General features: G+C 57.9%; 1 protein-coding gene across 6 annotated transcripts; it reads right to left on the bottom strand.

Annotated features, from left to right (window-relative positions):
• Positions 1-8,190: 8,190 nt before the first annotated feature.
• GREP1 (glycine rich extracellular protein 1) lies at positions 8,191-25,104 on the bottom strand. Of its 6 annotated transcripts, XM_077985327.1 has the most exons (33): positions 22,194-25,104; positions 21,912-21,944; positions 20,987-21,016; positions 20,523-20,555; positions 20,405-20,440; positions 19,938-19,973; positions 19,423-19,476; positions 19,092-19,151; positions 18,095-18,130; positions 17,667-17,696; positions 17,538-17,570; positions 16,043-16,072; positions 15,932-15,964; positions 15,809-15,844; positions 15,459-15,491; positions 15,123-15,158; positions 15,007-15,039; positions 14,870-14,923; positions 14,280-14,315; positions 14,107-14,139; positions 13,727-13,867; positions 12,977-13,009; positions 12,427-12,459; positions 12,292-12,321; positions 11,822-11,959; positions 10,884-10,925; positions 10,709-10,741; positions 10,172-10,236; positions 10,062-10,089; positions 9,915-9,974; positions 9,703-9,813; positions 9,204-9,257; positions 8,191-8,978 (listed from the first exon to the last, which is right to left on the bottom strand). In XM_077985327.1, the coding sequence occupies exons 1-33, from the start codon at positions 22,636-22,638 to the stop codon at positions 8,953-8,955; spliced, it is 1,944 nt and encodes a 647-aa protein (XP_077841453.1). In that variant the 5' UTR covers positions 22,639-25,104; the 3' UTR covers positions 8,191-8,952. The 6 variants fall into 6 exon arrangements, with proteins under 6 accessions (XP_077841453.1, XP_077841454.1, XP_077841455.1 ...); XM_077985328.1 differs by lacking the exons at positions 9,915-9,974; positions 10,062-10,089; positions 10,172-10,236 and adding an exon at positions 15,337-15,372; XM_077985329.1 differs by lacking the exons at positions 9,915-9,974; positions 10,062-10,089; positions 10,172-10,236; positions 14,870-14,923 and having other exon boundaries at positions 13,727-13,759.
• Between the last annotated feature and the right edge of the window lie 2,064 nt (positions 25,105-27,168).

Genomic DNA, 27,168 nt, shown 5'->3' with positions numbered 1-27,168 from the left:
CACCAGCCCCTTCCTGGAGCGACAAAATGGACCTTGTTTTTGTTCCGTCTAGGAGGAAAGAGGGGCAGGGAGACTCAGGTGGGCAGAAGAAACCAGGGATCAGCTTGGATAGGGTCGAAGTGGGTTAACCCGCGGCTCTTAAGAGGGGGAAGTGGGGCCCAACGACCAAGAAAGGGAACTAAGTTACCAGGAGCTATCATGAGGCAGGAATGGTGCGGGGGTGGGTTTGGGGACTGCACACTAAGAACCCCAAGGGCAGAGTCACCCATTGCGCCTGGAGGAGCTGAGACCCTGATCTTACAGGTAGAGAAGCCGGTCCCCTGGCTCCCAGACCAAAACGTGCAGCTAAATCTCGGTGGTATGGCCGTCACCCTCACGGGTTCACTGCCCACCTTCACGACAGGAACAAGCTCAGGGAGCTGAGCAAACCTGACCAAGTGCACAGCAGGGAGCAGGACACGCCTGACACCAACCCAGACCCTGACTTTGGAGCCAGCCCCCTGGGTGGGCTGAGAGAGCCTCCTGAACCTTTTTCCTGACAGGCAGCCGGGCAGGGCCTCTCCTTCTGGGCCTCCCAAGCAGCACCCCGTTCCTCCTTTTCCCAAATTATTCGAGGCTCCCAGTACAGGAAAACCTCTGCAGAGAACTGCATCTGGATCTGATTACGGAGGAGGCCCCCTCCACCTGCTGGCTCACTCTCACTGCCGCGTCCCTGGCAAGGGACGTGCCCTTTGCTCCCCACTTGCAGGAGGCAGCGGGCTGGACTCCCAGAACCCCATGCGGGCCCCACCCCAGGGATCCCTGGGCAAGTCACAGCTGCCCAAACCTCAGGTGCCTCCTGGCTGTAAAGCAGAGAGGGGACAGTTCTGCTTCAACCCTGGCACATCCCTGGGCTAGTGCCTTGGGGATCGAAGTAGGTATTGACTCAAGGCAAGCATATTTTGTCAGAAGCATAATGGAGGTTTCACTTGTAAACCTGGGCAGACTCCATTGACTGGGTAACAATTAACTTTATTATCAGTAGAAATTGTCAGTTTCAACCAGCAGCAGTTGTGGCTCCCACCCTTTTGAGGGTGGGGGCCCCATGGCTAATGCTGTCTTTAAGAATACACATCCGTCCGTGTACTTCCTGTTTCTTAGCTGAGAGAGGAGGCCTCAACAATATAAAGTACGGGGAGCTGGGGAGCGGCAAGCCAATGGGAATGGGCACCTGGCCATAAGTCAGAGAAGAGGAAGGAGTCACTTTATTCTCTTTTCTTCTGGTGCCAGTAAGAACTTTATCAAGGTACTAGTGCCATCAGGTCCTACCCAAAGGCACCCAAGGCTCCAGGTCAGCAAGACAGATTTAAAACACATTGTGTTCGGCGGGTGCGGTGACTCACGCTTGTAATCCCAGCACTTTGGGAGGCCGCCTGTAATCCCAGCACTTTGGGAGGCCGAGGCGGGTGGATCATGAGGTCAGGAGATCTAGACCATCCTGGCTAACACGGTGAAACCCCATCTCTATTTAAAAAATACAAAACAATGAGCCGGGCGTGGCGGCGAGTGCCTATAGTCCCAGCTAATCGGGAGGTTGAGGCATGAGAATGGCGTGAACCCGGGAGAGGGAGTTTGCAGTGAGACGAGATCGTGCCACTGCACTCCAGCCTGGGGGACAGAGCAAGATTCCGTCTAAAAAAAAAAAAAAAAAAAAAAAAAAAATTACTTTCTGGGAAGACAGCTGGAAAGATAGGCCAGCCCCACAGGGGAGAGGACACTACCTGTCCAGATTGGATGGGGGCAGGCAAAACAATACCTCCACCCACTAAGCCCTGGAATCTGTGAATGCGACCTCACTTGATAAAAGGGCCTTTGCACATGTAATTAAACTAAGGATATCAAAATGAGGCTATCCTAGATTTCAGGCAGGTCCTACATTCAACGACAATCCAACCTCTTACAAGGGAGGGAGACTGGAGACAGACATGGGAAGGCGGCCATGTGAAGACGGAGGCAGGAACTCCTGTGATACGGCCACAAGCCACAGAGGGCCTGGAGCCAGCAGGAGCTGGGAGAGGCAGGAGGCATCCTCCCCTAGCACCTGTGACAGGAACAGGGTCCTGCCTGGAGGCTAGACTTCTAGCCTCCAGAACTGTAAAGAATAAATTTCTGTTGTTTGAAGTCACTCAATGTGTATAAATTTGTTACTGCAGTCACAAAGAACTAGTACACTGCCCTTCTTGGTGGTGGGTCTCGGGCTCTCTGAGGTCCCGTAGGGTCAAGGTTGGCTTCCTGATACCAGTCCTGGGCTGCTGGAGCGGAGCCCACTGAGATAGAACTTCTGCCTGATTACCTGAGCTCAGGCCACCTAGGGAACAAAGAGAACTTTATTAAGTTGTTGAGGCTGCACAGAAACTGGCGGGTGGGGTGCAGGCAAAGCTGGAAAGAACAGGAGCTTCCTCTCAGGGCCCAGCGCGGGTGGGGGTGGAGGAAGCTCTCCTGTCCCGTGGGGATGATTCACAGCCTTTGCATGTGACCCTCGGGTCCAATATCGATCCACACCGCTGCTTCCCTGGTGCGCACAGCCAGCCTGACCCCTGGATCTGTCAAGTTGAAAATTTGACTTCTGAAGACTTTTGAGAGGCCGAACTCGGTGGCTCACGCCTGTAATCCCAGCACTTTGGGAGGCCGAGGTGGGCGGATCACCTGAGGTCTGGGGTTCCAGACCAGCCTGACCAACATGGAGAAACCCGTCTCTACTAAAAATAGAAAATTAGCTGGGCGTGGTGGTGCATGCCTGTAAACTCAGCTACTCGGGAGGCTGAGGCAGGATAATCGCTCGAACCCAGGAGGCGGAAAGTGCCATTGCACTCCAGCCTGGGCAACAAGAACGAAACTCCGTCTCAAAAAAAAAAAGACTTTTGAGACAGTATCAGAATTTTGAAGAGCCATACACTGAGGATGGCCTTAACCATGGCATCCAGACCCTTTATTTATAAGAGAAATGAGGAGGCTGAGGCAGGAGAATGGCGGGAACCCGGGAGGCGGAGCTTGCAGTGAGCCGAGATCGCGCCACTGCACTCCAGCCTGGGCAACAGCGTGAGACTCCGTCTCAAAAAAAAAAAAAAAAAAAAAAATAAGAGAAATGAAATATTTGGACATAAAGCACTTTCAACTTTTGTTTTTATACCCTTGATCCCCATGCCCTTAGACATGTGCTGTGGGCCCCGCTCGCTGCTCTGATCACTAACCAGGTTATCAGCTCAGCGGATGGGTTACATTCTCAAATAACCGAGCAAGAGGCCCGCTGGAGGGCTAGAGGGGAAAATGGAAGAAAGACCCGAATCTTTAGACGAGTCTATTTTCTATTTGGTAGAGAAAGTCTCGCTTCTGTCTCTAGCAAACCTAGGCTGCTTCCGATTCCCCTTCTCTCTTCCCCAAACTGGGCTCTAACCCCAGTCCTCTGAATCCATGCTCGGGGAAGGTGGCTAGGGGCACTGGCCCTGTCGGGGGCTGCCTACTCACCCGCCGCGGGAGGGGCCGGGTCAGAAGGGTGGCGACAGGAAAAAATGCAGCGGCGGGGGCGAAGGGAAGGCGGGCAGCGGCCACATGTCGCGGGTCGCCGGGGGCGCCAGTAGGCTGAAAGGAGAGGGTCGCGCTGGCAGCGGAGGCAGCGGCTGCGGGGGCGGCTCGGAGACCAGAGGCGGGAGGCCGCGCGCGCCCACGGGCCCGGGGACGGCGGCGACGGCGGCCTCGGGCAGCGGAGGCAGCGGCAGGTGCGCGGGCGGTGGCGCGGGCGCAGGTAGGCGCGGCAGGTCCTGCAGTGCGAGAGCGGCGGGGGGCGGGGCGGGTGCGCAGGCTTCGGGCGGGAGCTCCGGTAGCGCCAGGTACGCGCTGGGGCCCCAGGGCAGCAGCGGCTCGGGCCGCAGCGGGAGCGCGGGAAGCGGCGGCAGCTCAGCCAGGGAGAGCATGGAGGGCGGCGACGGCCCGGGGCTCAGGCTGGGCGGCAGGCCGGGCAACGGCGGGTGCGGCAGAGACGGCGCGGGTAGCGGGGTTGGCGGCAGCGTAGAGCGGGCCCGGCCCAGTCGCGAGTGGGCGCGGGCGCGCCGCGGGTGCGAGCTGGAGCGGGACAGTCGCGCCGCCAGCTTGGCTGCGGCCGCCACCTCAAGGCTCCCAAGCGTGCCGCCCGCCCTGACCTCGTACCTCTGGAGGTGGCCACGCGCCTCGCTCCGACCGGCCCGGCCAATGGCAGACGCCCGCCGCCGCACTCCAACCAACCAGGGGCCAGTGCGCTCGCGGCCTACGGTTCCGTCCCGGCAGCTGGCAAGGGCTACCCTTGGCAGCCAATCAGAGGTATCAGCGCGTTCCTCCAAGTTCTTCCCGCCCTCTCCTGGTCCCAGCCAATTGCTGTGTCCCAGGTGTCGCAGCTGCTCCCCGCCCTCAACTAGCCTGGAGACCAGGCGCTGCACACGCGCAGTGAGCGCCCCCACTTGGCCTGAGGGTTTGCAGATTCGCTGCGATCCCGAGGCGCCTCGGCTCAAAGATTTGTTTTTTTTGTTTGATTTTTAGGTGGCTTTTTTGGGGACTGAGTTTCACTCTGGCGCCCAGGCTAAGTGCAGTGATGCGGTCACGGCTCAGTGAAGCCTCGATCTCCCGGACTAAAGCAGTTCTCCTGCCTCAGCCTCCCCAAGTAGCTGGGACTACAGGCGTGCGCCACCACACCGGCTAATTATTATACTTTTTAAATTAAAAAAAAATTTTTTTTTTTGTTTTTAGATGGAGTCTTGCTCTATCCCCCAGGCTGGAGTGCATTGGCGCAATCTCAGCTGCAACCTCCGCCTCCTGGGTTCAAACGAGTCTCCTGCCTCAGTCTCCTGAGTAGATGGGATTATGGGCGCCCGCCACCATGCCCGGTTAATTTTTGTGCTTTTAGTAGAGACGGGGTTTCTCCGTGTTGGCCAGGCTGGTCTCGAACTCCTGACCTCATGTCCTCAGATGATGCACCCGCCTCGGCCTTCCCAAGTGTTGGGATTACAGGCGTGAGCCTCCGCGCCCGGCCTAATTATTATATTTTGTGTAGAGATGGAGTCTCACCATGTTGCTCAGGCTGATCTGGAGCTCCAAGGCTCAAGCGATCCGCCGGCCTGTCTTCCAAAGTGCTGGGATTCCAGGCATGACCTACCGCGCCCGCCCCGCGACGCCACCAATTTGGAGTGTGAGATTGTCCTCTCGTTGCTATTTACCCATTGCAACTCAGGTATGAGGATCCTGTGTGGATGGGTCATGGTACACAGATTTCCATTCAGTTATCTTATAAGAAAGATAAAACGGTATCACAATTCAAAAGCAAAGTTTGGTGATAATATACTTAGTGTTTGTGTTCAAGTTCCTAAGAACCATTGTAAATGATAGATGGGTGAGAATCTGGTAGCTCAGAACAAAAAGGATAAAATGGTCAATCTATTCAAAATTGGAATATAGAAACTTTTTCTTTTTGAGACAGGATCTTGCTTTTTCGCCCAGGCTGGAGTGCGTATCGCCATCATGGCTCACTGCAGCCTCGACTTTCTGGGCTCAAGTAATCCTCTCACCTCAGCCTCCCAAGTAAGACTACAGGCATGCGCCACCCTGCCAGGCTAATTTTTTTATTTGGGGAGATAGGAGTCGTCAGGCGCGGTGGCTCACGCCTATAATCACAGCACTTTGAGAGGCCGAGGCGGGCAGATCACGAGCACTTTGGGAGGCTGAGGCGGGCAGATCACGAGGTCAGGAGTTCAAGACCAGCCTGACCAACATGGTGAACCCTTGTCTCTACTAAAAATACAAAAATTAGAGGTTGCAGTGAGCCGAGATTGTGCCACTCCAGCCTAGGCTACAGAGTGAGACTCCATCTCAAAAAAAAAAAAAAAAAAAAAAAAAAAGAGATGGGAGTCTCACTATGGTGCCTAGGCTGCTCTCGGACTCCTGGGCTCAAGCAATCCTCCTGCCTCAGCCTCCCAAAGTGCTGGGATTACAGGCGTGAGCCACTGCACCTGGTGGAGACGTTTATAAGAACAATTAAAACAATATTACAACAGTGTTTCTTGGTGTTAAGGGATATCATCCACTGCCCTGAGAGTCTGGTCAGTGGCCACTGAGCAGATGTTGGCTCCTAATCCTATTCTACAGTAAAGAGAAAAACCTTGGAATGTGGTTTACTCCATGCTGTGCAGAGAAAGACAAGATTGTTTGAATATTTTTATTTTTTTATTTATTTGTGAGACAGAGTCTCCCTCTGTCACCCAGGCTGGAGTGCAGTGGCGAGACCTCAGCTCCCTGCAACCTCTCCCTCCCGGGTTCAAGCAGTTCTCTTGCCTCAGCCTCCCGAGTAGCTGAGACTACAGGCATTTGCCACCACGCCTGGTAAATTTTTGTATTTTTAGGAGAGATGGGGTTTCTCTATGTTGGCCAGGCTGGTCTCGAACTCCTGACCTGAGGTGATCTGCCTGCCTTGGCCTCCCAAAGTGCTGGGTTTACAGGCATAAGCCACTGAGCCCAGCTGAATATTTTTAAAGAATCAGTAATTCTGTGAAAAAGCAAAAGTCTATGATTCTCCAATAGAGTAAATCAGATGAAGTAGTCAAGAAAAATGAGGCTGGAATTCCAGTACTATTTACAGAATCTCCTGAATGTTGATCAACCCAAAACCTTGTGCATACTGAGATAAGTCTTTGGTCTACACCCAAATACCATTATCATAAATCGGACTAAGAAAATAAGAGCTAGGTGCCAGATAGGAATGCCAGATCCCATCAGTGAACCAGCTTGCAAGAAGACGTTTGCATTTGGAAGGGCTCAACTCAGAGCATAAAGATTTAGCCAGGTACAGTGGCTCACACCTGTAATCCCAGCACTTTGGGAGGTCTGGGTGGGAGGATCACTCGAGCTAGAGTTTGAGATCAGCCTGGGTAACATAGTGAGACTTTGTCTCTACTAAAAATTTTAAAAATTAGCTGAGCCTGTTGGCATGTGTTTATGGTCCCAGCATCTCAGGGGCCCAAGGCAGGAGGATCACTTGAGCCTGCCTGGGAGATTGGGACTGTAGTGAGCTATGATCAAGAGACCCTGTCTCAAAAGAAAGAAAGAAAAGAAGGCCGGGCGCGGTGGCTCAAGCCTGTAATCCCAGCACTTTGGGAGGCCGAGACGGGCGGATCACGAGGTCAGGAGATCGAGACCATCCTGGCTAACACAATGAAACCCCGTCTCTACTAAAAATACAAAAAAATTAGCCGGGCGAGGTGGCGGGCGCCTGTAGTCCCAGCTACTCGGGAGGCTGAGGCAGGAGAATGGCGTAAACCCGGGAGGCGGAGCTTGCAGTGAGCCGAGATAGCGCCACTGCACTCCAGCCTGGGCGACAGAGCGAGACTCCGTCTCAAAAAAAAAAAAAAAGGGGGCCGGGCGCGGTGGCTCAAGCCTGTAATCCCAGCACTTTGGGAGGCCGAGGCGGGCGGATCACAAGGTCAGGAGATCGAGACCACAGTGAAACCCCGTCTCTACTAAAAATACAAAAAATTAGCCGGGCGCGGTGGCGGGCGCCTGTAGTCCCAGCTACTCAGGAGGCTGAGGCAGGAGAATGGCGGGAACCCGGGAGGCGGAGCTTGCAGTGAGCCGAGATCGCGCCACTGCACTCCAGCCTGGGCAACAGCGTGAGACTCCGTCTCAAAAAAAAAAAAAAAAAAAAAAAAAAAAAAAAAAAAAAAAAAGAGTCGAGTCGATTATGTTTCTAATTGTTATTTGAGATGTCTAAGGGTATTTTGTTAATCAGGCATTTAAGGCATGCAAAATATTTAGGGAAAAGTTGAGCTGTGAAATTAATATTTTTATTTATTTATTTATTTATTTTTTTTTTTTTTTTTTTTTTGAGATGGAGTCTCATGCTGTCGCCCAGGCTGGAGTGCAGTGGCGCTATCTTGGCTCACTGCAAGCGCCTTCTCCTGGGTTCACGCCATTCCCCTGCCTCAACCTCCCGAGTAGCTGGGACTACAGGCGCCCGCCACCATGCCCGGCTAATTTTTTGTATTTTTAGTAGAGACGGGATTTCACCGTATTAGCCAGGATGGTTTTGATCTCCTGACCTTGTGATCCGCCCACCTTGGCCTCCCAAAGTGCTGGGATTACAGGCATGAGCCACCGCGCCCGGCCTACTTATTTATTTTTTATAGAGATGGGGCATGCATTTAAGGCATGCAAAATATTTAGGGAAAAGTCAAGTTGTGAAATTCATATTTGTTTTGATTTACTTATTTATTTTTTATATTGCCCAGGCTGGTCTTAAAATTGTAGGCTCAAGCAATCCTCCTACCTCAACCTCCCAAAATACTGGGATTACAGGTGTGACCTACCATGCCTGGCCAAGCTGTGAAATTTATAATCTAATGATCATTCATCAAAAAATGTGAAAGTGAATTTTATAATTTTCCAAATTATTAGTCAATACCATATCTGGAAGGCCACTATAAAGGCTTAAGGAAAATGAGATTTTTATCTAACAACTTTAACAAATCGATTATAAATTAAAACGCAAAGAATGAAGTGTTCTTTTCCATGCATAAGTCCCCTAACTTGGATGTGGTTCCCCCACTAGGCGGTGACCAAGTGATGCCCTCCCTGAGGGCAGGCGTCGATGGAGTCTGTTTGCTTCTCATGGTTTCTCCTATTGGGAACATGGTCCCTGGCACATGGCCTCATTGATGTTTGTCGAATGAATGAATGAGGTACTGGGCAGTGGCTGCAGGCCCATGCCACTCCCACCCTGGTCAGCAAGCCCCTTGCATAGCACGCAGAGGCAAGCAGGGAAGCGTGTTTGTGGTGCTAGCACGGAGGAGGTCGACGGCCAGGAGGCACCGGACTCCAAGCCCGAGGGTCTGTCTTCATTGCTGGGCAGGCTAAGGTGTGAGGCAGACGCCCTCAGGACCCGCAGGGGCACTGCAGTGCTCAGCATTTCCCCAGAGGGCAGTGGCCTGGGAAGAGATAGAGCCAGGCTAGGGAGGGGTGGGGCCCTGGTGAGGCCTTGCCCCTCCTCCCCTCCCAGGGATCTGAGCTTCTGGGGTCAGTCACTCAGCAGCCACCTACAGGTGGCAGAATCTGCTATCCTTCCCAATGGCTGGGTGTCCCCCAGTGCGGCTGGAGGGGTGACCATGGGGGGCCTTTGGGCAGGTGGCTCGGCCACTGCACCTCCCTCTTACCTCCGTAGCCATTCCCCAGCTGGCCATTGCTGCCTCTCTTCACCTCAGGGCCCCCTACAGCACAGACGGACAGATCAGGGGCACTTGGGTCACCAGAGAGCTTCCGTCCACCCAAGCTTCAACCCAGGCTCTGGGAGACCCCCCCTCTCCGGAGGACCCAGGGCTCAGCTCTGCCTCAGCTTCTCAGAGGACCGTGGGGAGAGGGACAGAGTGTGGAGAACTGAGTCCCTGATGGCCCAGCTCCATCACCTCCCCTTCTTGGTCCAGTGTCCGGGCTGGCTCTCAGGGTCCTGGGCTCTGCTGGCCTCTCCTCCAGCCCCGTTCCTTCCTGCTCCTTCCTGCCTATGCCCTCCTGGCCTCTTCCCACTCACTGTATCCCCTCCACCAAGAGGGCTGTACCTTCCATCTCTGTGGGGCTGTGGGTAGACCTGGGCCCAGGGCCCAGTTCCCTGAAGCCACCTCTAATGGCTCCAACACACTCATCCAGGCATCCCATTACCTGGCTGGCTCCTGGCCTCAGCATATTCACCTCCAGCCTGATATCCAGGCTTCAAGCCAGCCCCCCGCTGAAGGGTGGGCCAGCGAGAGTCCCACAGCACCCGGGCCTGCACTGTGGGGAGGAAAGCTGGCATGGGCACCGTTGCCCACAGGAGCTGGGATCCCCTGGCCCCTGTTGGACTTGGCTCTGCTCCCTGAAGGCTCATTTCTTACCATTTCCTTCAGGGGCTGGAGCTCCTGCTTTGGGGTACACCAGAGCTTCTGCCTCATCCCCTGCAAGAGACTCTGGTCATTCCTGCCTAGCCCCTGGGCTGTTGTCTCCCCAACCCCACTGCACTTTGTCCCCTGGGTCTGACTCACCATTCCTAAAACCTCTGGCCCCAGGGAACTCTGGAGGAGGAAAGAGGGTGTCAGAGGCCAGGCTGGGGCTCTAAGCCCAACTCTCCTACCCCCACCCCTGCTCCCCAGACACCTGGCTGTGGGTGGGCCTCGGGGAAGACCCTGGCTCCCAGGACAGCATTCCCATAACCAACACCTGCAGGACAGAGATTGGAGAGGAGCTAGGGACAGGCTAGTGGAACAGGGACAGCATCAGGAGGGCCAGGTGACCAGCTCATAGACGGGGGATGCGGACAGACAGACTGACTCAGGTTGGCCGGGCGCGGTGGCTCACGCCTGTAATCCCAGCACTTTGGGAGGCCGAGGCGGGCGGATCACAATGTCAGGAGATCGAGACCACGGTGAAACCCCGTCTCTACTAAAAATACAAAAAATTAGCCGGGCGCGGTGGCGGGCGCCTGTAGTCCCAGCTACTCAGGAGGCTGAGGCAGGAGAATGGCGTAAACCCAGGAGGCGGAGCTTGCAGTGAGCCGAGATCGCGCCACTGCACTCCAGCCTGGGCGACAGAGCGAGACTCTGTCTCAAAAAACAAACAAACAAACAGACTGACTCAGGCATGAGGGAGATGCCAGCTTCTGCCCGACATGGGGGAGCCCAGGAGGACTCACCAATTTTCTGTGGCTGGAGGCCACCATTAAAACCTGGGGGAGAGAAAACTGTGACTCAGAGATGAAGGTCAGCGAGAGCCACTGCCCTGGCCTCCCCTCTTCCTGGGATGCCAGAAGGAAGAGAAGGGAAGAGGAGGGGAAGGGAGGGGAGGAACTCCAGGAAGGGCCTCCTCACCCGGTTCTGCTCCTGGTCCATAGCCATTTGGAGGCTGGTGCCCTGTGAGGAGAAAGAAGGTCAGTGCAGAGGATCCAGGTCTCCCCTGACTCCTGGGGGGCCAAAGATGGACCTTAGGGACTCTGGAGGGGAAGCAGGGACTTTTTGTGTCCACAGGGAATGGAACCAGAAGAAACAGAGGGCAGCAAGAGGCTGGGCGTGGTGGCTCACGCCTGTAATCCCAGCACTTTGGGAGGCTGAAGCGGGCTGATCACTTGAAGCCAGGAGTTCGAGACCAGCCTGGCCAATGTGACGAAACCCCGTCTCTACAAAAAATACAAAGATTAGCCAGGTATGGTAGTGCGTGCCTGTAATGCCAACTACTTGGGAGGCTTATTTTGCAGTGAGCCAAAATTGCACCACTGCACTCCAGCCTGGGCGACAGAGCGAGACTATCTCCAAAAAAAAAAAAAAAAGGAGCAAGAGAGTAGAAGAGGGTAGACTCGGGGAGGGACTTCCTGGCCTTAGGGTGCCTGAATAGCTGAGGCAGCCTAGGGAACAAGGGTGATGGAGGAGTGACCCTGATATGGGGTGGGGATAGAGGACAGACCTAGCTGAGAGTTTGTCCCTCTGGGATGTGGGGCCTGGGGGCAGACAGACTCACACCTGCTTTCTGAGGTTGCAGTCCCCACTGGATGGCTGGCATCGGTGCTAGGAGGAAAGTCAGGGGCAGGAGTGAGCCCAGCCCAGGGCTTGAGAGGCTGCAGATGCCATGGGGCAGAGATTGAAAGGGCTCCCATACTGGGGGATACATGGGGTCCCAGGGAAAGAGTTCGGGCTTCTCGTCAGCAGATCACTGTGTGACAAGTCACTGCCCTCTCTGAACCTTGGCGTCCGAGGACAGAGTGGGACATGGCGGCCAGGTGCTTCCCAGTGCTCCCCAGGCACCCCCACTCCACACTGATCTGGGAACTTGCCATTCTGCACTGCAGGTGGGGGCTGGGATTTCAGGCCCCAGCCACCCTCTTTGTCCGAAGGGACCCCTGGAGTGGGAAGCCTGGGAAGGAGCTTCAGAGCGACCCTCGCATTGCAGGGACCTAAGATGGGAAGGAAGGGAGGGATGGAGCTATGCTCCAGGCCAGTCCTCACCGACGCCACCCAGGAGGCCTTGGCCTGGCCAAGCTACCGGCCTCTAGTGGCTTCTAGGGCAGACCCAGTACCTAAGGGGGACATTAGCCAGGCTGGAAAAAGCCCAGCTCCCTCGGGCCACACCCTGCTGGGGGGACCTGGGAATCCAGGCAGGGCATAGAGGGACATAGGGATCTGTCAGGGATGGGGCTCCTGGTGTTGGTCCACGAGCCCATCCATCCTTCAGCAGCCTCCCTTTCCCTTCCTCCTGAGCCCCCAACCCTGGTCCCAGTGGCCTCACCTGGCTGGGGCCCATTTTCATGGCCATATCCTGGAGAGGGAAAGCAGAGATGAGTGTGGCAACACTGGGGGCAGGGGCTAGAAGGGCTGAGAGGCAGAAGGAGGTGTGGGGCAGAGCCAGGGGTCCCCCACTCGCCTGGCTTCTGAGGCTTCAAAGTCCCTCGCAGGCCTGGGGAGAGAGAGAAAGAGGCCAGTTCAGACACCAGTCCACCCCAGGGGTGTAGTGAACCCCTCTCTCCCCTGCTGATTCCCCTAGCCGCGCCTTTTCACCTGGCAGGAGCCCCAGCTGGGTCCCTGGTGTGTATCCTGGGAGGGAGAGCAGGGCATGAGGGCGGGTTTGGAGTGAGGGACCTTGGAGGAGGCAGGAAGAGGGGCAGAGAGGAACTTAGCTTTGGAGGTTTCTGGCTCCCTCCCAGTCCAGAGACCCATGGAGAATGATGGACAGGCCGACCCCACCCCTCCCCTTCTGAGACCTACCTCTGCCCCTTGGAGCCCGTCCTCCTTCCCCTCTCCTCCAGTTCCCACCAACCTCCCTCACCTGGCTGGGCTCCTTCCCACAGGAAGGCTCCAGCCCCAGCCCATTCTTGCACCCTGGGGAGACAGGGTGCGGCTTGGGAGGGGAAAAGAGTGGAAGGGTAGGCAGTTTCTGCAGGCAGGGAGAGTGAGGAGGAATGGGAAGGGCTTACCTGGCTTCTGAAGTTTCATGCCCTCTCCAACGCCTGGAGAGATGCGAGCAGGTGAGAGACCAATGGTCCACCCTTTACTGAGGGGCCTTTTGCAGTCCCAGCATCTGCCCCCCTACCCGGTGCCCACGCCAACCTACCCTACCTGGTTCATGGCCAGTGGGAACTGCAGGGCCTGTGGGGGCGGTACAGGGAGAGGCTGGAGTACAGAAGGGGGCTGGAGCCTGGCCCCCCTTTCCTCTCAGTTTAGGAACTGGAGCTCGCGGCACCTCCGTCCACCTTGTGCCACCTCCTCTCCAGACTCCACCCCCTCTAAGGCTGCAGAAGCCCCCGAGAGAACCCTCAGAACAGTGTCAGGGGAGACCCAGGCCCCTACCTCTCTCCTCCTTTGCACTCCCAGCAACCCCAGCCCCCCAGTACCTGCTCTGTAGCCATTCTGGGCTGAGGGGCCTGTGGGGAGGGAGGGGTGAGCAGGGGGTTTGGGATTCTAGCTAAGGAGAGGGCGAAGGGCCTTTGGATCCCCCTTCAGAGCCAAGTCAGAAACCAGGGATCCTGGAGCCACCTCTCCTCCCTCATTTTGGTGCCCACCTGCCTTGGAGGCCTGGGAGCGAGACAGGAACAGCAGCCCGACACCCCCTCACTGGCTGGGCTCCCAGGCCCCTTTTGAATCCCGGTGGAACTGAGATGGGGTATGAATGAGGGAGGGAGCTCAGGGTTTGGGGGAGGCAGAGGGACAGGCTGGGCAGGGCTCACCTGGCTTCTGGGCCTTCACAACCCCTGAATAGCCTGGTGGAGAGACAGGGAGCAAGTGAGGGACCCAAGGCCTCCGCTCCGGACCTCCTGGAACCCCAGCCCCGCCTCTACCTGGTCCATAGCCGTTTGGAGCTCCCAGGCCTGTGGGGCAAAAAAGGAAGAGTGGTAAGGCTGGGCCAGTGGGGGACAGGGAGGCAGGGCCCAGGAAGGGGGCTCTCAGTCTCTCCTCCACCTACTCTCCCCTCGGTCCTCGGTGCTCCTACAGACCTCCCCTCACTCATGAGGCAGGGGTCACCCCTCCCCTGGGAGTCCCACGCGGAACCAACTACAGCGCCAGGATCTAGGGGAGGTGGGGCCACAGACGCAGGCAGTCCCCTCACCTGGCATCTGAGGCTTCATCCCTGCTCCTAGGCCTAGGAGAGACAGAGACACTGACACCAACTCCAGCCAGTGCTGCTGATCCTCAGACACCAGCCCTCTGTCCCTGTGGCCCCAGCTTCTCTCTGCCTGCCCACCTCCTGACCCCTTGCGAGCCAGGCCCAGCTACCCTCACCTGACTGGACTCCCGGTCCATTTCTGTGGCCATATCCTGGGGGGAGGGATGGGGTGGGTGTGAGACAGCGGCATTCGGAGCGGGCATCAGGAGGAGGCAGCTCAGTCGGCTGTGGGCAGCTCTAGAGACAGGGCGGGGGGCCAGGGCCCTCCCCAGCCTGGCTTCTGAGGCTTCACTCCGGAGACAGAGCCACACTGGGCCAGACAGTGGCACTTAATTCCTCAGGGTTCAGACCCACACTCTGCCCTCCTGGCCCCCTGGCCCGCTCTCTGTCTTCCCCCTTCCTTCTAAGAAGCCTGGGCTCAGTCCGGCGCCGTGGCTCACGCCTGTCATCCCAGCACTTGGGAGGCCAAGGCGGGTGGATCATCTGAGGTCAGGAGTTCGAGACCAGCCTGACCAAAATGGTGAAACCCTGTCTCTACTAAAAATACAAAAATTAGCCAGGTGTGGTGGTGGATGTCTGTAATCCCAGCTACTCGGGAGGCTGAGGCAGGAGAATTGTTTGAACCCAGGCCTGGGCGACAGAGCGAGACTCCGTCTCAAAAAATCAATAAATAAAAAGCCTGAGCTCCTATTCCAGGTGTCCTCACCTGGCTGGGTTCCAGCCTCAGGGAAGGCCCCTGCTCCCAGCCTCTTCCCATATCCTGGAGAGGGAGAGGGAGCATGAACCGGATGCTTATGGCTTCAGGGGTGCGTGCATGGAGAGGCAGACCAGGGTGGGGCTCACCTGGCTTCAGAGGCTTCACACTCCCTCCAAGGCCTGGAGGAGATATGGGGGGTTGGTGAGTGACTCAGGGGCCCCACCCACGTTCTCCCCCAGCCCCTCCCCACCCCTGCTCTTACCTGCTCCAAATCCAAATCCATTCTGGGCTGTCAAGACTATGGGGAGAGGAGGGTGGGATGATTTGGGGTTTGGTTGAGGTGGAGGTGAGGGAATACTGGAGGCTTCCTCCCAGCATCCCTTCAGGTATTCACCAGCTCAGCCCTCCATGAGACTGGGAAAGGAGGCAGGGAGAGGACGCCCCAGGGGTAGATCCCCAGACCCCACCTCTTTCACCTGGCTGAGCGCCCAACCCATTCCCATTCCCTAATCCTGGGGGACAGATGGAGGTGGGGATGAGAGCGGGAAGGGGGCTCTGAACATTGGGGAGACAGAAGCCCGGGGAGAGTCAGGCTCACCTGGCTCCTGTGCCTTCATGCCCCCTCTAAAGCCTTCGGGAAAATGGGGAGCAGATGAGGTACCCAGGAGCCCCCAACTCAGATCCACCTTAGAACCTCAGCATCCGGACCCCAGCTCCTCCCATCCCCTCAGGAACTGCTCCAGGGCCATTCTGAGGTGGGGGGCTTATTGGGGAGGGAGGGCTGAGCTAAGCTGGGGATACAGTGCCTATGGTTCCCCTTCAGGGCCAAGCCAGAAGCCAGGGTTGGAGACGCCCCGTCACCCCTCCCCATCATTCACCAATCCCACCTCTGGGAGGAAGAGGCCGCCCAGATGCGGACCCCGGAACCCCAGACTCTACCCCCTTCACCTGGCTGGGCTCCCAGCCCAATCCTGTACTGGAATCCTGGGGGAATAGATCAAGAGGGGTATGAATAAGAGGAGAGAGCTCAGGGTTTGGGGAGGCAGAGGGACAAGCCGGGGCAGGGCTCACCTGGCTTCTGGGATTTCATGGCCCCCCCATAGCCTGGTGGAGAGACAGGGAGCAGCTAAGGAACCTGGGGCCCTAGCTGTGGGTCTCCCCAAACCCAAGCCCCGTCCCTACCTGGTTCATAGCCGTTTTGAGCAGTGGGGCCTGTGGAGGAGAGAAAGGGTTAAGGCCCTTCGGAGCCCTGGATGCCATCTCCAGCCACCTCAGGCAGGGGTGTCCCCACTTCCAACTTCAACCAGCCAGAAAGATGGGTTCCTTTCCTCAGCAGCCTCCAACTGTCAAGCTCCAGCTCCTGCCACATCTTGAGTCTGACTTTTTTTTTTTTTTTTCTCTTGAGATGGAGTCTCGCTCTTGTTGCCCAGGCTGGAGGGCAATGGCGTGATCTTGGCTCACTGCTGCAACCTCCGCCTCCCGGGTTCAAGCAATTCTCCTGTCTTAGCCTCCTGAGTAGCTGGGATTACAGGCGCCCGCCACCACGCCCGGCCAATTTTTAGTATTTTTAGTAGAGACGGAGTTTCACCATGTTGGCCAGACTGGTCTCGAACTCCTGACCTCAAGTGATCCACCCACCTCGCCTCCCAAAATGCTGGGATTACAGGCATGAGCCACCGTGCCCGGCTAGGTCTGAGTTCTTGCTGGAGCCGGTACCTTCTTTGTTCAAAACTCTGTTTTTGGTCCAATTTCTCAGCGGCTTGGGCCACTCTCTCCTTTCCTCCCTGGCCTCCACTGCCTCCTACCCAGAATGCCCAGGGCCCAGCTCTGGGGCAGCCTCAGCTCATACTGTACGCCCCAGCGTGGCCCTAGTTGGGGAGGGCCTGTCCCCAGCACCTGCTTGGCTCAGAACAGGCATGGTTCACAGATTGTTTGTTTGTTTTTTAAACAGGGTCTCCCTTTGTCACCCATGCTGGAGTACTGTGGTGAAATCTCCGCTCACTACTATCTCGACCTCCTGGGCTCAAGTGATCCTCCCCTCTCAGCCTCCAGAGTAGCTGGGACCACAGGCACGTGCCACCACAACTGCCTAGGTTTTTTTGTTTTTTTTTTTTTTTTTTTTTTTTTTTTTTTTTTGTAGGTGGATTGCTTGAGCCCAAGAGTTCAAGACCAGCTTGGGAATGTTGCCCAGGGTGGTCTTGAACTCTTGGGCTCAAGTGATCCACCTAACTCCGCCTCCCGAACTGTTGGGATTACACGTGTTAGCCACCGCTCCAGGCCTGGATTGGTTTGCCGAATGAGGTTTGTTGTGTGAGACCAAGTTGGGAGGCTAGAGGTTGGGGCAAGCCTGCTCTCTGAGGCTTTAGTTCCCCTGCCAGGCCTGGGAAGAGAAGGGGAAGGACTTTCTGTTAGTCCACCCAGCCTTTCCTCTCTGCTCAGGACCAGGGACAGGCCCCCATATCAGTAACCCCCAACTCCTAAGACCTCCATGCTCCCAGAACTCCAGGGCCTCACCTGCCTGGGTTCCAGCTCCCAGGAAGGCCCCGGCTCCCCGCCCATTCCCATTCCCAAATCCCACGGGAAAGAACCAAAGAGAATGGGGAGATCCAGGACTCTAGGGAAGCAGTGGCAGATGCATAGGAAATGGGCAGCGAGACAGGAACAGGGTGGGGCTCACCTGGCTTCTGGAGTTTTCCACTCCCTCCAAAGCCTGGGGGAAAGATGAGAGGGTGAGGGATCCTTTCCTCTGGACCTGTGCCCAGAATCTCAGCCCCAGATTCCCCGCTTCCGTCCCCACCCTCTTTACCTGGTCCAAAGCCATTTTGAGTGGCAGGACCTATTTGAGGGGCAGACACAGGAGTGTGGATGGTGGTGCAGTGGGAATAAGCTAGGGCCTGGAGCCCTGCCCTCCCGCTTTCTGTCTCGCAGGACCCCTGCCCTCTCCCTTCCTGTCTCGTGTGACCCCTGCCCTCTCCCTTTCCGTCTCTGTGAACTCCCTCCCAGGCCCGACCGCAGTTGAAGCTGGATTTGGCTCTTGACCTAGGAGTCCAGACCGTGGCCACGCTTGACCAGCTCGGGTGTCCTCCATGCCCAGCTGAGGCCTGACTTGGGGCAGGTGCTCAGGGGAGACTGGGTGAATGAATGAACCCCAAGAGCCCATCCGTTGGTACCCAGAGTGTGGCCCCGGGCCCCTGACTTCTCCCTCCTAGCCACCCCAGCCCCTTCGGCCCTGACCTGGCTGGGTTCCCAGTCTGTTTCCATTGCCGTATCCTGGGAGGAAAAGCAGGGTGTGAGGGGTGGATATGGGGAGGCCTTGAGGGTGGGACAAGGCCGTAGATTCAGGGGAAACAGTCAAGATAGGGGAGGGAAGAGCAGGGGCTCACGGACCCCACCCATCCCCTGTCCTCCCCCAGAAATAAGCTTTCTGCCCTCTGGACCTCTGACATCCCCTGGCTCTTCCCTGTGCCTCCTAGAATCCCAGTGTGGTCCAGGTGCCCTCACTTGTCTGGGCTCCAGCTCCTGGGAAGGCCCCAGTTCCCATCCTGTTCCCATCACCAGATCCTGGGAGACCAAGGGGAAGGAGGAAGCAGAGGCTGGGGCTGGATGTGTGTGTGCGGGGAGTGGAGGACAGGGACACAGGAAAGGAGAGGCACACCTGGCTTCGGAGGTTTCACCCCCCACCCCACATCAGGAATAGAGAGAGAGAGACCAGGTAAAGGAGCCTGCTCCTCCCTGGAGCCCCCAGACGCAAGCCCAGGCCCTCGGCTCCACCCTACTCTCCCTGACCTGGTTTTGGGCCTGTGGGGCGAGGGAGGCAGAGGCTGGAGCTAGGCCATGTGTAGTGCGGGCCCGAACACCACCCCAGGGCCGCTGTGCCCCATGCTCTGACAGTTCTCTAAGGGCGCATGCCCAGGGAGCAACTCAGAGACCTCCACAGGAGTCCCCACCCCAGGAATGGCATTGGCAGGCCAGAGAGGGACCAGCGCCTGGGGAGGATAACACAGACTGAGAGGGGGACAGAGAGGGACGAGAGATGGTGAGCATAGCAGGGAGGTGGTATGTGGGCGGGGTCCTTCCTTCATCCGCTTCTGAGGCTCCCTCTCCCCCAGGCATGGGGAGAGCTAGAAAGAGGCTGACATTGACCCCAAGAGCTCCTCCCCTAAGAATGAGAGTTGGGACCCTGAACCCTCCTGCCCGCCCCTCCCTGCAGCCCCTGCCCAGCCACCCTCACCTGGTGGGGTTCCTGCCCCTGGAAGAATGCCAGCGCCCAAACTACTTCTGCTCCCCAATCCTGGGGAGACAGAGGTGAGGGCCATGAGCAGTGGGGTGGGCAGGCTTGGGGGATACAGAGGCGCCTGGATATAAGTGGGCAGGGCGGGACAGGGCTCTGCCTCACCTGGCTTCGGAGGTTTCACGCCCACTCCCGGGCCTGGGAAGGGACAGAGTGGCCGAGCCCTGCCCTCCCTCCAGAGCCCAGCTCTCCCAGCTCCTGGTTCCCTGACTCTGCTCTACCCCTTCCCCCTCCCTCCTGGAAGCCCAGGTCCTGTCCCACGTGTCCTCACCTGGCTGGGCTCCAGCCACTGGGAAGGCCCCTGCTCCCAGCCCGTTTCCATATCCTGGGGAGACAGAGCCAGAGGAACATGAGGAGGGGGGAATGGGGCGTCGAGCAGAGACAGAGACAGAGGGCGGGAAGTGGACACTGGGACAGGGGTGGGGTGGGCTCGCCTCTGGCTTCTGGGGTTTCACAGCCCCTCCAAAGCCTGGGAAGAGAGATGGGCAGATGAAGGGGCCCTGCCTTCCTGCCCCGGGCTCCCTGCTCCACAGCCATACTGAGCTGAGGCAGGGGTGAGGCCCAGGTGCCCCGTCCCCTTACAAAGCCAGACATCAGAACTCCTCATGGTTCCCCTCCTGCCCACCTCCTGTGAGACACCCACCTGTTCTGCCCTCTCTGAGGCCTGGGGGAGCCTGGAGAGGAACCTGGAAATGCTGATCTGGTTGCATCCCCTCCCCCACAGTATCAGGCAAAGATTAGGCACCCCCAAGCCCCTCCCATTCCATACCCACATCCCCGCCTCACCTGGCTGGGCTGCAGCACCTGGGAAGATCCTGAACCCTGGGGTGAGAAGGCAGGAGGGAGTTAGGAGGAGTGAGGCAGGCAGGGGCTGGGCGAGCTTCACCTAGGTTCTGGGGTTTCATGCCCCCTTCAGTGTCTGGGAAAGAGGGGGATCAGATGAGGGGCTCAGGAATCTCCATCCCAGGGATACCCCTAGAATCCTGGCTCCCAGCTCCCCCACTCCCACCTCTACCTGCTCCATAGCCAATCTGAGTGGAAGGGCTGGTGGGAGAGAGAGAGGTGAGTTGAGAAGGTTTGGGGTCCCAGCTGAGGTGGGGGTACAAGACTCTTGGACCCCTCCTTGGACTAAGCCAGACAACAACAAACCTGAGAGGCTCCCTGTGCATCCCCCCACCACAATGACTCTCCAATCCTGCCTCTTCCCTCTGAGGCCTGGGAGGGAGGCAAGGAGGGGACCCCACGGCTCGCACCTGGCTGGGTACCCAGCCCATGCCTGACCCTGAATCCTGGAGAGACAGATGAGGTGAGGTTAGGAGTGTGAGAGAAAGAGGGGGAGACAGGAAGAGCTGGGGCCAGGGCAGGGCTCACCTGGCTTCTGTGGGTTCACACCCCCTTCAGATCCTGGAGAGACAGGGAGGTGAGGGATACCCTTCTCCCAGGATCTCCCCAGAACCCCGCACCTGGCCCACAACCTGCCCAAGCAGCGGGCCTGTGGGAACTCAGTCCCTTCCCATGAGGGTGGAGGGCTGTGGGGCACAGGTGGGTGCTTTCAGCCGCCTTCCCTCCCTCCTTCCCTCTCTCTTTCCTTTCTTCTCTCTTTCCTTTCTTCCCTGCCCTGCTCCATTTCTTCCTGCCTGCCTTCCCCTCTCCCCAGCCAGGGTGCCTGGGGGACACTCTGGGGCTCAGCTCTGTCCCTGCGTATTTCTGGTATTTCTGAGATGACTGCTTTCCCCTTTACCTGCCCCCTACCCAGCTTTCCCTGCTCCTGCCCTGCCTCCTCCCTGCCCTGTACCCTGCCCTCAGATGCCTCCCTTCCCTATGCCAGGCCTCACCTGCTCCCAGACCACGGTGGGGGCCATAGGCTGTGGGAAAACTGAGATGTTGAACTGGGGTGCTGGAGCAGCTGGGAACTGGTGTGCCACCCTCCCCGAGCACCCCGCCACCAGCTTTTAACGGATCGGTAGTCATTTGGGCTCTCTAAGCCTGTGGGGTTCAGGGAGAAGCAGGGGAACTTATGGGGGCAAAGGGGCCCAAATCTGGATGCCACCCCCTTCTCCAGGTCTCAGTCTCCCTGCTGTCACAGGAGGGTAGAGGGCAAAGCAGGTAAGTAGTCTGGGGCCAGGGCAGTGGAGGCTAGAGGGTCCCTGGACCTGGAGGAAGGTGTCTGAGCTGGGGCTCTGGGGGGTTGTGGGGCAGATCCCACTCCGCCCTCTTCCTCTCCTCTCCCATCCATTCTCAGTACTAGGCTCCCCTCCCTTCCTGGAAATCTCCTCCTCCGCCTCTCACCGCCTCCGCCCCCCAATCTTTCTCTCCTGAAGCTCAGATGCATCAGGGCTTGGGGGGAGCCCCTCCTCCTACCTTTAGGACCCCCCAGGTCCCTGAAGTAAAGACCCTTCCATGACACTCGCCTCCTGCCCCTCAGCAGACTCTGCTCTTCTTGTCCACTCCCTCTTCTCCCCCTCCAGGCTCCTTTGGGCTGCTGTGAGGTCCGCCCCTGCTGTCACACCTGCCCACCCTTCTCAGGCAGCCCAGGCCCCTCCTCAGGGCTGTATGTTCTGCCTGGTGGACTCTTCCCAGAGCGCAGGGTGTCTGTGCTCCCCACCGAGTGGATACTTGATGAGACTCCTTGCCTGGAAGACAGCAAGGGCCCTGAGCTCTCCTGGGCCCCGCATCGGGAGTCCCAGAGAGCTCCCACGCACCCCAGGGCGGGAGAGATGGGAGACTCTTCCCTGACCGCAGTGCCAGAGGGGCCACTACCTTTCCCCAGGCCAGGAGGCAGCGGGGGCAGCCCTGGGGGAGCAAAGTGGTGCTGACTCAAGGCTGGGGGCCCCAGAGGCTGAGATGGGGAAGGGCCCAGGCATCTAACCTCCAGCCCCCAGAAACCCTCACTTTCTGAATTCTCTGCCCAGACCAGGCTTCCCACACCCCAGCCCTCCTTGTCTCCAGAACCCCAGTATCCGGCCAGGGCCCCACCTGGACCCCTAGCCCCAGTCACAGATGCCCACTCTACAACCCTTAGCCCTGAGCTGCCCTCACCACCTTGCAGGCTCTTAGAAGTCAGGCAGAGAAGGAAAAGGGCTGCAGGGAAGGCCCAGGCACCCATGACTCTAGGCAGAGTGGGAGTGCCCACAACCTTTGGGCCTTTAAACACCCCTGGCTGGGTGGGGACCCTCACCCAGGCACCCCAGCTGCGAGAGGCAGAGGCTCTGCCTGCAGACCCTGGGGGGTCAGCCCCCCACCTCTCCCTGTGGCAGAAGTCTAGCTCTGGCTCCTCATCCATCATGGGCGCTGACAGCAGGACAGGCCCCCTAGACTTCTCCACCCCTGTCAGCGACTCAGGCCCTGGCTCCAGGCCCAGAGGGCTCAGATGTCCCCCCAGCAAGGGGCAGGCAGGCACCCTAGGCCCAGCCCAAACACAGCTGGGGAGAGGGCAGGAACCAGGGCTTTGGAGTGTTGCAGACAGCAGGGGTGGAGGTGACAGCATCTCAGACCCTGTCTGACAGGCGGTTGGTGGTCCCAACAAAAGCCAGGAGTCATCCCGTCTAGTCCTGAGACTACACAGACCCCACCGGGGGGTCCTTTGTCCTCATGGAGGCTCGGCCTGCCAGAGTGGGCCAGAGCCCCAAACTTCAGAGCCACCCCTTCCTCCTCTTTCCTCCTTCCAGGAGGGGCAGGGACACATGAGGATGGACCAACTGTGCCCAGCCTCTCTGAGAGTCCTTGGAGGCCCTCCAGCTCTGCCTCATCTCCTGCCTCAGCAGCGACTCTAACTTTGGATCACAGACTAGCGGAGCCACCGATCAGGGTTGGGGGGCGGGACTGCAGGAGAGGCTGAGAAGGGGACGTGGAGGGCTTGGAGCAGCTCTCCATGCCTGGGGCTGGGTGGATGGACTTGGAGCTGGGGCCCCGTGCTGGGGGCCTGGAAGGGAGGCGCCGGGCATGGAGGTCTGGACAACAGGCACCACCCCTCAATGAGCCTTCAGACCCCACCAGGCTGGCTGGGGATGACAGTGACTCAGCCCCTAGCCCCTGCACCCTCGTCCAGAAGGTCCCACACCCTGTCTGTCTGCTGGCCTGTCCCTGGCCCAGCCAGCCCCTCCTGGCACCTCTGGCTAAGGAGTCCAGCCTGCCAAGCCAGGCAGCGCAGCTAGGCTGGGGGTCTGGAGAGGGCTATAATGAGGAAGGGGCAGCAGAGGTTTCTCCGAGAGAGGTTCCTGAGCCCACACCTCTGTGGCCAGGTCCAGCCGCCAATAGACTACAGGGTTAGTTACCACCAGGTACCCTTACTCATAGGCCAGCCCAGCACTTAGGTCCCTGCGCCCCCTCCCTCTCTGCCTCCCCTCTCACCCACATTGTAGGCTGTACCCCACTGCTGCTCTCTCTCCCCACACATGAAGCCCCCCACAGGGCTCACACCCACAGGCACACTATGATGCCTGTGGTGCCCACCTCCCCACTACAGACCCACCTTTGCACAAGGCCTGCGTGCTCACGGCAGGGCCCCTCAGCCCAGCGCCTCAGAACAGTGCCCTGAATGCCCCGCTCCTGTCCTGCCTGGCAGACAGCCATGAGTTGGGGTCCCAGAGGCTGGACCTTCATGGGTGGCTGACAGGGGCTCAGGGATGCCCCCTGGCCCCATCCATCCTATGAGTGCCCAGGGTAGCAGGGACGGTCCATTCAGACTCCCTGGGAGGACTTTCCTGCCAGGCCACCTGCCCCGCCCATGGCAGCAGGCACATGTCCCCCGCATATTCATGGAGGGTAGCCGAATAGCCCCGTGGCTAGCAGCTGAGTGCTGGATTCACACAGGGTGCAAACACCCACTCCATCTGGCTCGGGGCCTTCCCGTGTGTGTTCACTCTCCCCTAAAATGACAATAAGAGCACCTCTATGTTGGGGCTACTAGGAGGAGCTGCTGCTCTTCCTCATTTACAGATGAGGAAACAGAGGCAGGGGGAAGGGACTTGGCTCAGATTGTGCACCTCCTGAGCGGTGGGGCTGAGATCTGAACCCCAGCAGTCTGGAAATCCCCATGCCTGCTGTCCCTGCTCTCAAGCATCTTACATGCTTACAGGCGGGCAGTAGGCCCAGTTATGCCAGACGGGATGAGGTATCTGCTTGAGACCGAGGCCAGCTGAGAGCTCCTACACAGACACATGGCTTGCCCTGCAGGGCACTGGGAAAGCATAGCCCAGGAGGAGGCAGGCAGGAAACCAGGAGGTGCCCTGTGGGAGGTAAAGGATGGGCGCCTGCTTGGCCACTGCCAGAGGGAACACCAGTGCCCGCCACCACTGCCAGTCTGCCTGGTGCTAGCATGGCCTTGGAAAATGCCAGCCAGCCCAGGGCCTCGGGCCAGCCTGACAGTCACTCAGGACCAGGTTGGGTCCAGTCGGGTGTCCCAGCCCCCGCAATGCCACCACTTGTACTCCTAGCACAGCCAGTCCTCTCTACTCACCCCCAGACCCACCCAGGCAGGGCCTGCCTGACAGCACAGAGTCTATGTGTGGGCTGGGAGAGCCCCTGATGGAGTCTTGACCTGGGCTACCCTTTGCTCCCAGGCACCCTGGCCTGAGGGGGACACAGCACAGCCTCTGAACAGAGGAGCAGCTATGAGGGGCTAGGGCTGAGGGCCAAGGGCAGGGCGACAGCAGGGATGTTGAAAGTGCAGGACCCAGGCCCAGGAAGTGCATTGCCCAAAAATGGCAAGAGACTCCCTGCCAGCTGCTTGACACCAGTGGCACCTGTGAGGGCAGGAATTTGGGGAGGACAGCTGGAGCGGTGGCCAGGCGCCAGCCGGGCTGACACCTTCTGCACTCGCAGCTGTGCTGAGGGTCCTGCAGGCCACTCTGCTTGGGCAGCTCTTCAGCCCATACCCAAGCATCGGAGCCTCTAGTGTACCTTCCTAGGCGTCCCAAGGCAACTCACACCAGCAAAGCTGACCTCTATGAACTCCTTCTCCCCACCCATCTGCCAGTTCATTAAAACCTTATGCAGACCTGGCGCAGTGGCTCACGCCTGTAATCCCAGCACTTTGGGAGGCCGAGGTGGGTGGATCACGAGGTCAAGAGATCGAGACATTCCTGGCCAACGTGGTGAAACCCTGTCTCTACTAAAAATACAAATATTAGCTGGGCATGGTGGTGCACGCCAGTAGTCCCAGCTACTCGAGAGGCTGAGGCCAGAGAATAGCTTAACCCGGGAGGTGGAAGATGCAGTGAGCCGAGATCGCGCCACTGTACTCCAGCCAGGCGACAGAGCAAGGCTCCATCTGAAAATAAATAAATAAATAAAATAAAAAACCTTATTCAAGTGTGAAACATAGCATGCAAAGATTAGCGCACACGAGAATGTGCTGTGTAGCAATCGTACTTATGAGACAACCCCTATGCACCCAGCACCTGGGTCAAGAAATCAGTTCCGCAGAAGCACCCATCACAGTCCCCTCCCTCCCATTAGGATAGCCACATTTGCCCTTGTGGTCGTCATTCCCTCGCTTTTTTTCTTTTGAGACGGAGTCTTGCTCTTGTCGCCCAGGCTGGAGTGCAGTCGCGCGATCTCGGCTCACTGCGACCTCTGCCTCCCGGGTTCAAGCGATTCTCCTGCCTCAGCCTCCTGTGTAACAACCTCCTGTGTAACTGGGATTACAGGCGCCCGCCACCACGCCCGGCTAATTTTTGTATTTTTAGTAGAGTAGGGGCCACGTTGGCCAGGCTGGTCTCAAACTTCTGCCCTCAGGTGATCCGCCCGCCTCGGCCTCCCAAAGTGCTGGGATTACGGGCGCGAGCCACCGCGCCGGGCCTCTCCTTTCCTTTTGTGGCCAAAACCGGATGTGCGCCTTCCTGGGAGAGTCTGGGCGGAGCCGCGGGTGCTGTGGCGGCAATGGGACACATGGGGGCGCGCGCGGCCCGCGCCTATCGTACGGGTGGGACTAGCGGGAACTGCGTTCCTGGGCTGCGGCTGGGAGGATTCCTCCCGGAAGGAGGTCGGCCAAGCGCTTTGGTCCGGAACCCTGCGGGCCAGTGCCTCGGTCCCTGTGACCCCAGGGTGGTTAGAGGAGTCCCGGCTTCTTTCCTCCTGGGGCCTCTTTTTGGCCCAGACTGCAGCGTTGAAAACTGCAACAGACTGTACAGATGAGGGGGTCTTACTGTTTTATTATTATTATTATCATTAATTTGAGACCGAGTCTCGCTCTGTCGCCCAAGCTGGAGTGCAGTGGTGCCACCTCGGCTTACTGCAACATCCACCTCCTGGGCTCAAGGATCCTCCCACCTCACCCTCTTGAGTAGCTGGGAGCACAGGTACACACCACCATGCCCAGCTAATTTTTGTATTTTTTGTAGAGATGGAGTTTTGCCATATGCCCAGGCTGGTCTCAAACTTCTGAGCTCAAGTGACCTGCCGCCTCAGCCTGCCAAACTGCTAGGATTACAGGCGTGAGCCACCTCGCCCAGCCTGTTATTCTTAAACAGTGAGTAAGCCCCTACTGTGTGTTCGGCTCGGTGCTAAGCACTTCACAGGCATTTTCTCATTTAGTGCTCATACTCCCCGAGGAAGGAGGAACTACTATTATTATTACTCTATATTTTTCACAGGGTCTTACTCTGTTTCCCAGGCTGGAGTACAGTAGTTCAATCATGGCTCACTGCAGCCTTTTTTTTTTTTTTTTTTTTTTTTGAGACAGTCTTGCTCTTGTCACCCAGGTTGGAGTGTAGTGGTGCGATCTGTGCTCGCTGCAACCTCTACCTCCCAGGTTCAAGCAATTCTGCCTCAGCCTCCCGAGTAGCTGGGATTACAGGTGCCTGCCACCACACCCAGCTAATTTTTGTATTTTTAGTAGAGACGGGGTTTCACCATTTTGGCCAGCCTGGTCTCAACTCCTGACTTCAGGTGATCTACCCGCCTCAGCCTCCCAAACTGCTGGGATTACAGGCGTGAGCCACCGCGCCTGGCCCTCACTGCAGCCTTTAACTCCCTGGATCAAGTGATCCTCCTGCTCCATCCTCCTGAGGAGCTG

This window comes from Macaca mulatta, chromosome 20 (genome assembly GCF_049350105.2).
Source record: "Macaca mulatta isolate MMU2019108-1 chromosome 20, T2T-MMU8v2.0, whole genome shotgun sequence".
Classification (NCBI taxonomy): domain Eukaryota; kingdom Metazoa; phylum Chordata; class Mammalia; order Primates; family Cercopithecidae; genus Macaca; species Macaca mulatta.
Note: the sequence above shows the minus strand (reverse complement) of the source record. Positions and strands in the feature narration are given on the sequence as shown.

Coding starts and splice junctions, on each gene's coding strand:
- GREP1 (XM_077985327.1), bottom strand. CDS start 22,638: ATGCTGTCACCTCCACCCCTGCTGTCTGCAACACTCCAAAGCCCTGGT. Junction 19,477..19,937: donor AGGTGCTGCAGCCCAGCCAG/GTGAGGCGGGGA, acceptor CTGTCTCCCCAG/GATATGGAAACGGGCTGGGA. Junction 12,322..12,426: donor TTTGAAGCCTCAGAAGCCAG/GCGAGTGGGGGA, acceptor TTCCCTCTCCAG/GATATGGCCATGAAAATGGG.